A 17,210-nucleotide genomic window follows, 5' to 3' on the forward strand; every position below is an offset into this window, starting at 1 on the left:
ATGCTACTCGATCGTGAGCCTAACCGTGGTTGATTTGATCGTGGTTTCTGCTGGCATCGTCGATAGATCGTGGGAATTCCACAGGGGGAAAAAAAAAAAACAAAACAACCGCAGGTACGTTGACGAGGATTCTGAGCATCGAAAAACTGGCGCCGTTTTGGGCACGATCGAAGCGATGAAGATGATGACGGAACGGAACGGAACCGAACGATGCCAGATCGAAGCTCAGTGATCAGGTTAGTTCCAGTCGAAACCACTCAACCATGAGTCTCACTCCCCGCAAACCAACGCCTCCTGCGATGTCTCCTGTGATCGCGAAGGGGCAAATCGACGACGTGCTGGTACCAGGGTCCTAAACGACCTCTCCGGCAGTCCGGTTCAAACCAGCCGGGAATAATCCTGTTTTAGGGAGAGGGCGAGGCGAAGCTCTGGAACGTTCGACGGCTTCCACCGTCTTGCCAGCATCATAAATGAGAAAACGGGGAATGCTTCATGCAGGAAGCGAAGAGGAAGAAGAAGAGGAAAGGGAGTTTTAATGTGGCCAAATTTGATGGATTCTCCAACAGTCGCGGCAGCAGCCACAGCAACAACGGCAGACCAGGGATACCGAAATCCCAGGCCTAGGACAACCGTGTTCGTGTTGATGCGAAGCATAAATCACTAGCAGATAATATCATCCACACCGCGTACCGTGCCGGTCCCCCCCCCCGCGCTCTCTGCTGCTGCTCCATTTTGTTTACTTTTTCGCGAGCCGGTTTCGGGCTGCTGATAATTCGATTCGACTTTGGACCGCCACCTCTCTCGCGGTGGTCACGGTCCAGAGAGTGTGCCTTCTCTTCCTTCCTCCTCCCCGCATAGGGGGGGCGCAATATAACCTGAAATGAAATGATTGATTCATCCCCTAAACCAGTTTATCGTGCCTTTGTCTGCGCCTTTCGCGTGCAGCCGGCCGGCAGAGTTTTGCAGAGGACACACTGTCACATTTGAAAGCCACTTGGCCACCCGAGTGCTGTTGCTGTGGCTTCCTGCAAGCAACGTGGTCCGCGACACCAGCGGGGTGCATCATCGACAAAACTGTTCCCTGGTTTCTGGTACCTCCTTCCGCACAAAAACCTTTAACGAGCGCTCGAAGGGGCGGAAATGGATGCCCATCTGCTGGTCCTGGGAGGATTGAAAAGCTAATCGAGCGTCAAATCGAGCGCCTATTATTGCGATTTGTCGTCGCTCCATGGGAGGTCAATTTTTGGCACGTCTCGATGGCGTGCAATTTGGTTTTACGATTAGCTGAACGATTGCTGCGGTGGGTTAGTGAGTGGCGAATCGAATGGAACTGGCCAATCGATGTGGCTATCGAGTATCGGGAGTCTAAGTTGGTATGTCGATCTTTCGGATGGAATTGGATTCTTTTGTGCCAATTTCCTTGTGAAGGCATTATGACGTTCACTAACACGTTGCACTCATTTTGTAAATTGAATTATTTATCACTCTCGTCGGTTGATTTTTAGTGAAGAGTGTTATCCTCAACGTTTCAATTAAGAATAAGATCATCTCAACACCAAAATTAGATTTTGATCGAGAACATGCTGCCTTGAATATAATCATAGAACAGCTGCCTAGGACATTGTCATTTGAATAATATCCTCGTATGGCCCAAAAGGCTCTCAAAGACGATTTGAAACTCTTTTGATAGATCTAGCAGAGCAGAAAGAAAGAATAATGTAACCGCGATAGATTGAAGCATCATTGGATTCGTATGTTGCTCCAGATATTTGAAACGAAATATTTTAGAATATCATTATCATCACAAAATATACTGCTAATAATCAATTGTAATCGTGTTTTGAACGACATACGGGAGCAATGAATGCTAAAACATTAGATAGTTTCTTTGAAGCATAATTTGACTTCCTGCATAATTTTGAAGCATAATTTGATAAAGACCAAAGGTTCACGTTTTACGAAATGCAATATTCATCTAAACGATCGCCAAAAGCATATTCGATTTAAATAATACTTTGCACTGCATGCGTACAGTATCCATTCTCATCCCTACTACCATCCCGTTGCACTTACATACGCAAAGCGATGACCGTGGCCGGAAACAGGTTACATTCGACACCTTAAATCCAATGTCATCTGATGGTATTCGCTGCAGTATTTGCCCAACCACGGATATGATCGGTACACAGATCGGGCCATCGGTTCATACGTTTCTCATTGCATCATGTGCCGTATATCCTTTCACGTGAATCATCAATCCATTCGCTCCCTCCAGTCCGGGAGGCCCCCACCGTAAATCAAAGCCACCCCCCCCCCCCCCCCCCCCCCGCAAATACTGATTGTTTGTTTAATTCGCAAATGATTATTTCATGAGCGGCCTGAATCCCATTGGAAAGGCTTGAGTGCGCGTTGTAATTTATGTTTTACGATCGAGACGAAAGACACCGCGGCAAGCGTTTCTGGTGGTGCGGCCAGAAGGCTAGCGGGGGGGCTAATGTGTCTGGCCGGTGAAGAGGTGCCAACGAAAAGGATGAGGCCGATCAGTGAAGCGTGCCGGTAGCCCTTCCCTTTAACAACGATCGGTCGCAGGTGTGCTGGCGATCAACAAAACATCCAGCTTTTGGTTTCTAGCCGGCCTGCGAAAAGAAATCCCCGTCATGTGCTGTGGTGGCCGATGGGACCTGAAAGTGTTTCGAACGGGGTGTGAGTAGTACGTGACAGTAATCCCGGTGGTTCATGGTGGTTACCAGCCTTCTGTCGTGGTGTGAGTCCCCTATACGCCGATATTCGACGAGCGGCGGGAAGGGGCAATCGAATTTCACCACCAGCATCAGTTTTCCGGTGTTTGCGACCTGCGTCAATTTCACAACATCGCGCTCACGGACCTGTTTGCAGAAGGTGTGCCGGCTGGCTGGCCGGCCGGCGGGGCGCGCCGGTAAGCTCTCCCGCTAGCACCGACGACGACGACGATCGCACCGTTGCCATCCGCCAACATTACGCCTAACCTCAACCTCAATGCGACGGCGGAGGCTACCAAAGCGGTAAAGTGGTTTTTTGCTCGCAGGCTCCGCGGGGTCGTGCCGCTGCTGGTCACTAAGCCGCGTCTGTCTGTCTCGAGCTTCTAGAAAGCTCGTGGTTCGCATAAGACCAGGCCTGGCCGGGTTGGCGACGCGGACGCTGGTCTGGTGACAAAAAAAAAAGCAAAACAACGAGTAAATAGATCATCTAAACTTCAAGGACAAAGCTAGACAGCTGGGTCACGGTACCACCGCCAAAACCAAACCGAAACACCGGCGATCACGGCGAGTCTGGCAAAGGGAAGGATCTGTCGATGATCGCTGTCGCATTGCAAACCGGAGCAAAAACACGTTCCGGTCCTCTCCCGTCTCCGGTCCCCAGGCTACGGTCTGCTTCATCACCGGTAACACCGCAGCTTCAAGTCAATCATGGCACGGAAAGGAACTAAATGTCCAATGGATTGGATTAATCTGCTCAAAGACAAAGCACCAAAACAAGCAAATCGGACGCATACGGGCAGCACTTAGGCTGGCCAGCTTAGTAGACGCACACCCGTGGCCCGTGGTGTGTGTCTGTGTGTTGGTAGTTCTGATTCTGGGATCGTTTTCGGGCGTTTTCGGGGGCGATCTTCTTTGCGTCGATTATTCGGTGCCAAGATATGTGGAGAACCGAGGGGAATGTGAGATAATCAATGTTCTTAAACTCTCTTTATTTTTATCGATCCAGCCTGTTGAAATGAGCCGTTATCGATCGATCATTTGCAGTAAATGGAATAAAAAGAACTTCAGTTACAAAGATTTCTTACTGAGTTACTTTTTAATCTTTTCAATGAATAAAGTCTGTTAATTGACGCCCAATAAAAACAATGTGGAACTGAATTCTAATAAAATAAAAACCAAAAAAATTGTAGAAAAACGTTCAAGGTTACAAAACACATCTTTTGCTAGACTTGAAATCTTTTAATTGCTTTTAATCTTCACATAAATTATTTATTTAGCATTAATTTAATGTTGCTCACGGCGAGATAAGCATTTGCTCAAACTAATCTAAACTAATTTGCTGATAAAGAACGCACACTTTGGAGCGTTTAGATCCGTTTCGGATCGCGGACACCCGTCACGGCCTAGCGGGAAATGCTCTCTTCGCCACGCCACGGAACCTACAAGCCCAAGGCGATGCGCGCGCTCTGTCGCTCGATCCATCGAACCATATCCGGCATCTCCGGCCACATCCGGCACAACTGGTGGACCATGCGGATCAGGAACTGACCTAGTTACATCTTCAGCGATCTCATCCTCATTCGTTCTGCTATCGTCAGTGATAACACATCGTTTCAGCTCCGTTGATCGGATCTCGCTCGTCTAGCCAGAGGCTGTGGTGACCGCGCGTCAGTGTGTGTTCGTGTGTGTCTTAGAGAGTCTTTCGTTAGTTCGTACGATAAAATCGGATAGTTTTTAACGCCACCAAAGGGCCACACGATAACCGGCAGGATCTTGCAGATTCTGGTTAAAATTTGCTTAGCAGATTACACGCTTCACTTGACCGTCGAACGTTTCACTGGTTTAGAAACGTTTTTAAATTTCGCTTTTTAAAAGGAAAACCAAGCATTCTAGTAAAAAAAAAACTATCGTATCGTACGAAGCGCGTCGGAAGACTCATAGAAAAATAATTTAAAAAAAAAAGAGCACACGAACTTCATCATCATGCACACCTCGCCGTCCAAGGTTATCCCGTTCCAGATGATCCAAATCTTTTTGGAAGAATGTGACGAGGTAAGTGAACGGCCGTGCTAGCGATCGCTTGATCGCTGCGCGTCTTTTCTTTAACTCTAACCTCTCTCGTAACCGAAACCGCCATCGCTATTGAAAGGGGAAACTAACGAATTTAGCGCGATAGAATGTGTTCTGGGGGCAATTGTGTGAGGCAGTGGGTAGTGGAGGCAAATTGCGCTTTTCCATTTGATTCCGCCTCGATCGGAACGAACCCACCGTAGGATCTGGGGCACCTCGTCGTGTGTCGATTGTCGATCGGGCATGGGACGATGACGGCCATCAGCCGTTTGCCAAACGGAACGGAACGAAGCGCACCAACGACAAGAGAATGAGAGAGAGAGGGAGACGGGGACACCCTCTCGGAACCCTGACCGTGGACCGCACATAAACGGATTGCAACGGATTGCGGCGCCCACTCCGGACTCCGTTCCGTTCTTCGCGGTCTGTCGCGGCGCGAATGTCGCGCCCTTCGCCGAGATCGCGAGATCTCGCTGCATTTCAATGCTGCATTTGCTTCGCTCTCTCTCTCTCTCTCTCTCTTTTGCGGTGGCCACGTGCCATAAACGTGTGCGTTCTGGCCGCGTCACCGCACTGCAGTTCCGGTCGGCCTCAACGATGCGCACGAGCGCGAGAGGTGTTGAGATGAGGGAAGAAGAAAAAAAGGGTATTATCTAATGGCCAATTAGGGTACGGTGCGAATCACGCCATTAGCTGCGTTTTCTCACACATGAGGCCCCTCGGTGGGGGACAAAATGGTGGCCGGATACGACGCTCCACGGTTTGTGCAAAAAGCTTCCGAACGCGTTGCTGAACTCGATTGTGAAAACAAAATGGTTGAAATGGTCCCTGCCCTGCCATTTTCTTTTTCTCCAACTCCACTAACTTTAACTACAAAATGGAGTCCGAGCATGGCCTGTAGCCGGGCTGAAGAGGCTCACTCTTCATCGATATTCATTTTCACCGGAGTAAAATCGATGCACAACGATGAGGATCTGCCGGAAGAGCGCCTCGAACACTCCACACTTTGGTGTCGGTACGTCATCGCCAGATAAGGTTCCCCAACAAGACGTAACCAGCAGCAGCAACAGCAGCAGCAGCAGCAGCACAACAATGGCTGTCAGCGTCCCTCCCCAAAGCGCATCGTCGTCCTGGTCGTTTGCCGATGAAAATCGATGACGCTCGAGCAGGCTCTTGACCGATATCACCGACCCGCAGCTACACGGCATATTATCGAACACCCGGTGGTCAGGTGGCCGAAGGAGGTGGTACCGAATGCTTTCCCCAAATTGTGCGCTGCCAGCTTCGTGCTTTAAAGTCCAAAGCCCCGAAAGGATGCTCCTCACCATCATCATCGTCATCACCGTCATCATGACGCGGTGCAGAAGGGCCTCCAAAAGTCAGCTCCAATCACCACCACTCATTATCTCGTTATCTCGTGTTAATAATGACCACTTGCCCTGCCCCGGCAACACCGACCCTTGGGCATTCAGGCATCATCGATCCGTGCGTTGCGTTGGCTTACATAATGTGTCACCACCACCACCACCACCAGTCCAGTCCAGTCCTCTGTCCCCTGTGGTTTGTCATCCTCGAGCTTCCTCGTTCCTCCTCGAGTGAACTTCGGCTTCACCACAGCGTGGCCGTTAAAAGGTGAACCTTGCCACCGGACCGGCACCGTGTAATCGCGACCAATTACATTACAGCTTACTGCCACAATTACATCGCAAACACCTCGAACAAAAAAAAACGCACACATATCGTACGCAGTGCGTACGGTCGGACGGCTGGTCCGGAGTTCGGAGACTCTAATCTTGGCATACATTTTCCACCGTCCGCCGACGAATCCGGTGGCCCTACCGAGCGAAGGTGATCTGTCGACTGGTGTAGTCGAGGGACAGCGATATATGAAGCGCCGAACGAACGAGAACGCGTCTCGCATGCGTCGCCGCTCCGTCGTACATTGCCATTCGTTAAGGTTAAGTTCAATGATGCACTGGCTCGAACTGGCTCGTGGGCTTCCAGGTCGTCGTTGTCGACAACGACGCTTCGTCGCCGTAGTCGCTACTTGCTGGTAGGATTTAGACATTCCGGATGTAATGTTTTTGCGCCGAGAAAGAGGAAGGGATTTGTTAATGCGCGTTGTTTTTGCGTTCCGTTTTGCCATCGTCTAGCATCGTCGGCAACCTTGTGCACCGTGGCATGTGTACTACAACCGTTGTTGGTGGTGGTGGTGATGGTGATGGTTGGAGCTGGGCCATTCTGTTTCAATCAGGTGTTCTGGCGTCGCGTAGTTGCTTCGAAAGTCCGAACCACGAACCAACCGGACGCTTCTAATTTGTTGGCACGTAACATGAGCCATCGTGGAGGCGATTTTTTTTTATTAACTACTCCCCAAAGCCTCAAAGTCCTGTCGCGCCTACGATCGCATCGATTACAGGTCTGCCGGCGGGAGGGGAGCGCATTGTGCTAATTGTTGCTGCGAGCGGGACGGCTGCCACACAGGGACATACATATAATGTTGGTAACACAATTAGCGTGCAACAACTAGGGCTTCGCATACGCGCCTTCCAATTAGGCCAACATTGATACTGATTGCCATCCGATTACCTTCCGATCAGATGTGGAGAAAAAACGCGATCTGCGTTCGATTGATCCGCGCTCGTTGTACGGATGTCAAAGCCAACCGGGCAATAGTCGGGTCGAGTGTGTGTCCCTGTTGTCTGTGCGCAATTGGCCTGCAATGAGATGATGGTTTTGGAATTGTTATGATCGTTCTTCACACACTCACGCACACGCACACAAAGGCGCGCGATCATTTGCGCGAGTGGTACGTTAATGAGCCGTGGGCTCCGTCACTATATGACTTCATTTCCATTTTTCGGCTTCAATGCTCCATACCATTGCGACGACCGGTGGCGCTCGAACAGCTCGAAACTCGATCCCCTCGCGCTCCATTTATTTGTTGCTCTTGGCCCACCGATGGCCGGCAGCCGGCAGCCGGCTGATTGGCTTTCGGTTTCGTTTTCATGTTTATGATGTCGACCTTCAGCGAGATCATGGCGCTCGCGTCGGACACTGGATGGACTCCACACTCACGCTCACGCTGACTGGCGCACCCGCGTTTGGCGCCGATCTCGTCAGCTTTTCGTGTTAAGTCACTATCATGCACCGCAACTTCAAGTTGAGGAAATCGGGCTTGTTGCCGGCAACAGCGATCGCGAATCGAATACGTTGTATGTATTTTTCGCGCAGATGCGTCCGATGACAGCTCTCTCTCTCTCTGTGTACGGAAGTGGCCAACAGCCAGTCCCTTTCCAGCCAGCCAGTAGTGCGATCGACAAGATTGTCAGATTGTGCCCGTCGCGTGAAGTTCAATGTCAATGGACCCGCGACGACGGTGACGGTGGCTGTGCGCGATCTCCGAACATTGCGATCGGTCCGTCAGTCAGTCACGTTTGCACGATCCCCTCGGTATGCCATAGTGACCCTCGGGGCCACCACTGGTTCCACGGTCGGTTAATGTACGGGAACTCCACACATACAGTCGTGGCACGAGAAGGGCGCAAAGCCGGTCACACAAGAAGCCAGCTTTCGGAAGGTTTCGGAACAAGTTTTGGGGACAGCCAGCTACCAGCCAGACTTAAGATTGGTGTAGTAGAGAACGGAAGTATCTTGGACCGGGTACCGCCGGCAGGTGAACCTTGAAGTGGCACCGAAGGCTGTGGAGGTACATGTCAACTCACTGGCCTCCGACTAGATCCGTTCTCGGGGTTTTGAGGAGGAGGAACTGTAAGAACAACTTAATGAGCCGCCCTCAAGTCCGTGCAGGAGAACGGAAGCAAGGCGGCCAACAACAAACTATCGAACACTGCTCCAGATATCTCACCCGCAAAAGCCTTCTGGCTGGGAGGATAAGGGAAAGGATCCAAAGGTGCACAATGCAGCAATCCTTTGCAAGAAACCTTCATCCAAACCTTGAAAGTTGCCACTTCGCTATCGGAGTTCTTCGCTATCGGAGTGCTGCTACCGGGAGCGCAAAACCAGTGGCCAAGGACTGTAATTTGTCCCACGAAAGAGAGAGAAGAACAGTGAATAGAGTGGGCTCGGCCACCAAGGAACCTGCACCACGATGACGCGGTCGAACTGATCGACGTCTCGTCTGCGATCCACAACAACCGTCGTCAACAACAACATCATCGGATCCACGCGCAAACCATGCCTTGCAAAAGAGATGCTGATCGATGGCTGAGATCTGATCGGTCCTTTGTCTCTGTACACATGGTCGGCCCCATGCTACACCCCGTGCTGCACGAATGATAATGAACATCTTAATTGAACAACGAACGAATCGATTTTATCATTCTCTCGCACTGATTGGAACGAACGGTGTGGCCACATGATCATCATCATCGCGGGGCGAGGGGCTCGCGAAGCTCCACGGAGAACCTTCAGTGTCCGCCCCCAGGGCGCACACTTGCGCGCTCCTCCTCCGCCACAGTGGACCACTCGCCATTTTGCCACCATTTTGCCGTTGACCTTCCGCAGCGCAGCACACACCTGGTGCGATCGGTGGTACGCACGCACACGAATTAGCATCGATTCTGCTAACCGAGCTGCTGGCAGCCTCCAGCCTCCAGCCTCCTCTTCCCGGGCCTCTCTGATGCCGTTCTTCACTTTACGGTTTCTGTCAAACCTCATAAAAGTATAATTCGCGTGCGCACTAGCGCGCGTTCGGCTACTAGACACTCGGGCACATTGCGCACATTAGCATATCGTTCCATTAGGCTCCTTAGCTGGAACAACTGGACTACTACTACTCGGACTGCCACCTGTTGTCAACCACCACCCCCCCACGGTTTGGTAGAAACCGAGCAATTCGTATCCGCGTACGCGCCTACACTACGTTCCTCGAGGGGGGTGGGGGGTCAGTAGCGGAATTTCCGCGATCACTAGCTGACTGATGAAGAATCTCGCGCCATAATCACTGTCATCGCCATTACGTGGTCGTGGAGTTTGATAAGGTCGCGTCGATTCGAGGAATTTGGTATTTAGCCGCGCCAGGATCCTACCGGACGGCCACTTAGGCGCACGCGCATTTATGGAGCAAACAACAACAGGTACAACAGTGCATTCTCGCCCTCCCGCTAAAGGCGTTCAGGAATTGTCACTTTTGGTCAGTTTGCGTCCAACAACAACTGGACGCGCACACACGTCGCCCTGGGGGGGCGGATGCAGCTTCGCACATTCACCTGATCGAGACGATCGAGAATGCAAAGTGAACAGGTTTCCTCGCACCGTTCCTTCACTGCGTGCTCCCATCCTCCATTCCGTTCTTCTCCTTTTATTGCGTGCGCAAAACGCGAGATCGTGTGGTCTCTTTGGAGCACTTCGATGATAATGCACACGCCCCCTAAAACGGACCCCCTGCCCGGCTTGCAAAGGGGTTCCGCGTCCACGTTCTCGCACCCGCAATCTCTGTGGTTCATAGTAAAAGAGCGAATTCGCGGAAAATAATCGCAGTTCGAAAACCGGTTGCAAAGTTGCGCCAGCGTTTCTCTATCCATTTCCTGTCGTATACAATAATGCTAGACGAAAGGAGAGATGTTTGTCTCAGGGAATAAGCTCCCAAGAAGATTCTGTGAAAGTGTGTGCCGGTGATTCATGCCCACTCCCGGGGAAAGCCTCCACACGAAATGGAGTACAGCAGCTGAAGTCAAAGACGAAAAAGGGGAAAATCCAACGACCCATCCGTTGGCTGCAGGGCTTCGGAATCCCCGAATCTCACCTCGATCGACAGGTTGTTGTCCGCTGGGTAGGGGGTCGTACACCACGCCGGGCCAGGTGTTTCCAGTCCACTCAGCTCGGTTATCCAGCGGTGCAGCAGCGGTTACGTTGCGAACGAGCTCGATGGTGCGTTTGGATTTACCCTGAACCGGTTCTTCTTCGAACTTCGGAAGGCCGCTGACGTCTGCGACGGCAACAACAGACGCGCCCCGCATCGAACGGGGATTCTCCATGGCGACGGCGTCGTCGTCGTCGTCGTCGTCGCCGGCCACCAGCAGACCGCTGCGCCACGTTGTGCAATGACGTCGACACGGTCTGGCCAATTTTAGTCATGCAGCAGGGGGATTCCTTTACGCGTTCGCGTGCCGCACTGCGTACGAAGAACCGGCTAGGGTCAGGTAGACAGACAGACATGCTTGGCAGCCACCGGAGACGACGTCTCCGCCGACGATCACCACCATCGATCGATCGGTGGCATGATGTGTCAACATCATCATTAGCTGTCGTTCCTCAGCTCAACAACTCCCGGTGGGGGGGTGTGCAACGCTTCTCTGCCACTCTCTAATGGTAGTGCGGTGGATGCCGCCGGTTCTTGGAGGCACAGAGACTCTCCAGATCGCAGCTAGAACGCGCAGACTTGCAAAAAAGGAGGCCCCGCAAAAGAGGGGGCCCCGCATCGACAAGCACGACAACGGGCATCAAACGAGCATCACAGAGAATGGCAGAGCGAAGAAGAGGGAGAAGAAGGAGAACGGACAACCGACGAAGAATCCGTGGCTAGAACGCAAGGTTACGGCTGTATCCGGAGGGGTTGGAGGAGAGGAACGTCTCTAATTGCGACGCCGAATCGCAATCCGGACGCCATTTCCTGAACAGGATGGACGATGGATGGATGGATGGATGATGCAAACTTTCGTTACCCTGGCATCATCCTCGCATCAAAGTGGCCACCGAAGATGCGATGCGGTGAGAAGCAGGAGCGGTGCGAATGTTCGAGACCCATCCAGCGCGGCAACCCGGAGTGCGTAACGATGCGTTCTCCAGGAGGACAGTCCTTATGTTTACAAGCGCACCATGACGACGCCCTCCCGTGTGATCTCTCTCACCTTTAAAGATGTCAAAAGGCCTCGCGTGAAGTGAATGAATGGGCGCCAGCCGCGACGCGGCACGCAAATGCACTCTTGAATCAATTATGTCCTCCTGGTGTCGGCCGCCGTCGCTCTCTTGACACATTAGGCCAAAGGTGCCAAGCAGACGGCGTGCAAAACTCATAAACCATTCGACAGGAACACCTCGCCGGCCGCGGGAGCATAATAATGGCCGGCGCCGGCTACGGTACAGTCGGTGTAAACTTTCGCTGACGACGAAGACGTCGTTGAATTCGAGTCAAGTAGAAGTCAAGAAGCCAGGCCGGTAATTATGAAGAAATCATCTTTATACCCCCGGGGGGGGGTGCCCCTCTCGAGTGTCTGCACCGAGCGGTGTTTACACAACAAGACGACGAAGATGACGACAATGGCGAGGGTTCGAAATTTCGTCCAAAATTTTGTCGGTTTTGCATCTCGTTATGTTCGAAGCGTTCGGCAGACTCTCCGGTGGCCGGTTGATTGCGCGAAGAAAGCTGTTACGCACGTAAACACGTACGCACGTACGCACGATCACGCTCACTGATCGATCGGCGCACCACCCTAGGAGGGCGGGGAGAAGAAGGCGAAAGAAAGATCATAATGTACCGCGACGAGCACCAGGCGTTGTTGATGGTGCTGATGATGTTGGGTGTTGGTTGGAGGAGAGGAGCTACAAAAAAGGCATCGGAGGCAAAAACAATAGGACTGAGAACCGGGGGCTGAGAATCGTGAAGCGCGAGCGCTCGCGAGTTCGCGGTGTACGTGACTCACGACCGAAGGTCACCTCGGCATCGACTTCTACTACTACGAGCCAGCCCTTCCGCTAGTTCCAGGGGATCCAGGGAACGAATTGGAGCTTCAAGCACCCTTCCTTAATACGTCGCAATACCCTGTGCACGGCTCCTTCTCAACACCCCCCCCCCCCGCTTTCCGGTAGCCAGCAGTTTGTGAATGGAATCCTCACGCCATCGCTTCGTTTTGCTGAATGGAAGCTTCTAGGCTTCTCAGTAGGCGAGTAGGCGTCGCGATCTTCCCTTCATTGTGGCAACTCCGTCAACAACAACAACACCGCAGTAGGCCTAGGCTAACGTTATCCTGAGAGCGATCGAGCCGAGCCCTTATTAACCCCAAAGCGAGAACCGCCATTCATCGGCCCCTCGTCGTTAATATGCCCCTAACTGGACCCTATTGTTATTTGACGGACTGGCACGGAGTTCTAGCACCTGTCTGTCTGTGTGGCTATCGGTGCCCCTCTTTCCAGTCGATTGTTTTCACTTTTTCGACGCGAAACGATCCACGATTGTGTGCAAAAAAAAATCGCTTATCGCGTCGGTAGCATCATTTTGCGCTCAGATATAGTGCTATCAGTGTCCGTAGCCCGTAGTCCGAGAGATGTAGCCACACGGAATCGACTCACGCGGAAAAAAACCATCACCATTTGCGTTCCTGTTCCGCGGACACTTCCGTGCTTCCTCCTCAGCACCCGGTAGGAGGTGCGTAACGCTCGCCCGACGTTCGCCTTGATAGATGGAGTTGAGATCGTGTGAATCACCGTACCTTGCTGGCGATCGAGAGGTGTGCCGGGTGTGCGGTTTTGCTTTCGGTCTTGGGAAATTCCACCCACCCCCGGGACAGGCACTGATTTCCGGGGACTTTCGCCTGGGCTCCTGTCGGGGTGTACAATACGTGTCCAACACCACGTAGGTGCGAACGGAAAAATTCTCTTTAAATGTCTCATAGAGTGGGTGTTAGGAGCCAGCAGTCTGTAGGGTAGTGCCCTTTACCTGCCCGACCGACCTATACCCTAGATGTCGTTCGAGTTCAGGTATTTGGCAGGAAGTGATACCAGAACGTTCGGTTCGAAGGCTTATAACGGGTAGCGCGACACCCGTATTACGACCTGCAGACAACGATTATGAGTACCTGACTGACAGACGTTCTCATTAGCCGTTTCTCAAAAGGAAGAATCTCGAAGCCCAGACGATTCAAAATAGATTGACAGTTCCGTCAACCGGCAATCATGTGGCCACTCGTTACAATTCGTCTAAGACACTCGCTTAAGACACTCTACCTTTAATGCGTCCACAACAACAACTAAAACAACAACAACAGGTTCCTAATCCAACCGTTTCGTCGCACAGCATCTGGCTCTTGGTTCTGTGTTGCGTTCCGCGTGATGATTGATGCCCAGCCCCGCCGAAAAGCCATGCTGGGGTAAAACCACCAATTGGCTTAATTTCCGCGAGTTCCCCTCGTGCCCCCCCACATGACAAACACCTTCACTCCTTGACACCCCTTCGAGATTGCTGGCGAAATGGAGAAACCGGTGCTGGGCCTGGGACCAAAGCAACCACTCCCGCCCGTCATCATCTTTATCTTCAAAGTGCCAAATGTAGTTCCGAAAGCAAAACAAAAAACCTGTTGACCAACGAGGGATTTTAAAGGGGGGTAGGCCGATCAGCACCCCTCGAGCCACCCTCCCCAACAGGGGGAGTTTGGGGTGCGCGTGGGCAACCGAAGAACCGGGTAGCACTTTATCGCGATTTGAAATGGTTTCTGGCCGCCGCTATCGTATGTGCATCGTTCTGGCGGATTTTAGAACGGAAAAGAGGTTGGCACTAGTATTTGCCTTTGGCCAAGCCTAGGTCTCTACACCACGGAAGAGATATCGAAGACTGATCTTAAGTTTTCCCGGAATCCTTTCATTCTTTAGCATCACAATCTTCCATGCCTGCGCTCTACTAGATCAATTCGCTTCCCAAAAACTAGCAAAGGCCAGTACATTCTGACAACATTTCTTATGATTCGGTTGTGGCTTTTAACAACAACAACAACAAATGGAAAGATTGAATTTAATCTGTGTGTAATGTGCCGCCTTCACCCCACCGGGGGGAGGTTTCGAGTCCCACTGAAACCGAATTCTGACGAACGGCTCGCTCGCTCGTTCGCGCTCGCTCACTCACGCACCACGGTACGGGACGGCCACCGTTCGACCACCGCACCAGCCAGCAGGTGCCTCGGTGAACCGAAAGAGAGGGAAACGCGAACCGTGGCCTGCGATGCCCGAGCGTTCGAGCGGTGACGCGCGTTCGGTTCGTGGCCGCTCGTGCTCGGGTTTTGGCGCGCTTTCAGGTATTTAAACTCGAGCCGGCCACAGCTTGGCAAGCTTTTTGCAAAGTGTGCCGACAGCGCAAAGGAGTCCTTCGAGACGTCGTAGTAGCTCGTTCGTTCGTTCGCCACAGATTCACCAGAGTTTGTTTTTGTTCGTGCTAAGTGTGGAATCTTTTCTTTGCGCGGAAAGATCCACAGTAACACCGCGACACCAACGGCCCCAAAGTTCAGGACAAGCTTCAGAGAAGAAAAAAAAACACGGTTCGGTTACAGTCACACCGTTTCGCGTTTCCCTTCTCCAAGTCCTCTTCAAGAGCAAGTTAGACGACGACCCCAAAAAGGCTCAACGCAATTTTTGATTCGAAGCCGCCCCGTTAAGCTCGGTCAAAAAGGCACCACTCGGCACAACTGCAGCACTTTGCAGAAGACGAAAAATCAGCGAAAAGTAGAAGCAACAAACGCTCCTAGTTTCGTTAATCCCTTCATTACCCTCGGGAACACTTTAAATCGAATATGATGGCCGTCGCCGCTGCCCAGAAGAACCGCGAGATGTTCGCGATCAAGAAATCCTACAGCATCGAGGTAAGTGTGAGTTTAGGAGTGCAAAGGGGGGGAGACAAAAAAAAAACAAAACAGAAGGACCCCCGCCCTGTGTCCTTTCGTGTGTCCCTTTCGAAGAATCGAAGAGATGGTGTGCTGGTCTGCTGTGTCGACGGCAAATGTACGAGTGCCTGTGTGTGCATGTGTGGCCGTGGCCGTGTCCGTGTGTATCGATAATGTGCAGCTGTGATCGATCAAGAACTTGGTGAACGGCAACATGGTGTTGTTCTGAAAGGGGAAAGGGAGAACCAAGCAGCAGCAGCAGCAGCAGCAGCAGCAGCAGCAGCAGCAGCAGCAGCACGAGAGACAATGTCCGTCTCGTTCTAGACGATCACCGATGGCGATCCGCAAGCGAGGGAATTGATTTGAAGCAACAAAGTAATCCCGATCTAATGGGCGATTGCACTCAATGGGCAATGAGAGGCAGGCTGGCAGGAGAAGGTCGGGACCAACCATCGACCACGGTCTCTAGTGGCCAGGAGTGTAGACCACCGGGTGGCGATAAGAGGGGCCTAGGGATCATACAAGTTTTCCTGCTCGTGATGCTCGTTTCGCGAGGCCACACAAGCGGTTGCCAGGTTGCCAAGCGCTGCCGTGAGTGCAGGTGTGGAGCACTAAGTATAATGTGCACTGGCTCAGTCATTAGAATCGACTTTTGCTGCGCCTCCTCGCTATCACTCCCCTCAGCTTGAAGTAGTAGCCACCGCGGAAGGAGCAGCAATTAGCATTCTTTAGAAGGGAGTGCAACGGTGGCATTTTTCCAGTGACTTGCTCGGTGAACAGAACTGGGTTCACAGAAACCCACAGAAATCGCCCCAAAAAAGGCATACAAGATCCTAGGATCCAGGACCAGTGGCCTGTATGCAAAATAATTCATTTATAAACGGCGACTACACCACTCGCCCCCATTTGGTGGCCATGAGCGCATTCGAAAAACTCGATCAAAACTTCCCTTTCACGACCATGCACCATCCCATCACACGTTCGGTGGCTCCATTTCGTTTTCAACAGATCTCTTTTCCTGCGATCGAGTACAAGGCAGGAAGTGGATGAATTGATTCGTCATCGATTCGCGGCGCCCCCCCCCCCCCCCCCCAAAAACGAAAAAACAGACAAGTGCACAGCACCACCATCACTCGTGCACCGCACACCCATCCATTATGACCAATTTCCTTCTTGCGGCCACTTTAAAGGAGCGAGAGGCGAGGCGCGTTGAGGTTAAGGTCGTCAGAGCGTCGTCGATCAGTTGAGAGCGGGCGCGTCGTTTCGCGGAAGGAAATCAGTCCGCCCGCTTTCCGCGCTCATGTGTGACGCCGACAGCGCTCAGCGGCGAATGCATTCGCCAAGCGAAGGACAACCAAGAATATTATTGGGCCTGGCCTGGGCTGTCCTTCCTTTTTTCTTTTCTTCTTCCGACGGTGGCCGGTGGTCGAAGGCCGATCTACCGATGTCCTAGAAGTTCAATGGTCTGCAATGAGGCGAGGTGAAGCCCGGTCTTTGTTTTGCTTTTGTTGCCGTTGGTGCAACGTTGGTTGCCGGAGAAGGGAGACCAAGCTAAGTCATTCCCAAGATTCCCAAGCGCAGCAGCAGCCTCCGGAGCGAGCGAGTCCGAGTTCCAGCGCTGGCCACCATCACAGCGGCCAAACGATAGCTCCACTCCTTAGAATTTGCGCCGTCGGAATGGCGGAAGTGATTGGCGACAAGGTTCGATCGCTTGGACACCGGCTGTGTGCCTTTCACCTGGAGTTGGTCCGCGAGCGACCGAAAATATGGCAAAACCGGACCACATAATGCGCGA

General features: G+C 52.2%; 1 protein-coding gene and 1 long non-coding RNA gene across 3 annotated transcripts in view; one reads left to right on the plus strand and one right to left on the minus strand.

Moving 5' to 3' along the window:
* Positions 1-2,339: 2,339 nt before the first annotated feature.
* On the minus strand, positions 2,340-3,027 carry LOC126576209 (uncharacterized). Its single transcript, XR_007608296.1, has 2 exons — positions 2,748-3,027; positions 2,340-2,681 (listed from the first exon to the last, which is right to left on the minus strand). It is a non-coding gene; the product is annotated as an uncharacterized LOC126576209 (long non-coding RNA).
* A 1,304-nt stretch (positions 3,028-4,331) lies between these two features.
* LOC126577754 (tyrosine 3-monooxygenase) overlaps positions 4,332-17,210 on the plus strand; it is a 22,732-nt gene continuing 9,853 nt past the window's right edge. Inside the window, exon 1 of one of the 2 annotated variants that reach the window (XM_050239629.1) lies at positions 4,332-4,790. In XM_050239629.1, coding sequence (XP_050095586.1) covers positions 4,722-4,790 — 69 coding nt within the window. In that variant the 5' untranslated portion in view covers positions 4,332-4,721. Of the gene's footprint in view, positions 4,791-14,881; positions 15,395-17,210 lie in introns of those variants that run through there. The other variant, XM_050239628.1, reaches the window with a different exon arrangement.

This window comes from Anopheles aquasalis, chromosome 3 (assembly GCF_943734665.1).
Source record: "Anopheles aquasalis chromosome 3, idAnoAquaMG_Q_19, whole genome shotgun sequence".
In the NCBI taxonomy this organism is placed as follows: Eukaryota; Metazoa; Arthropoda; class Insecta; order Diptera; family Culicidae; genus Anopheles; species Anopheles aquasalis.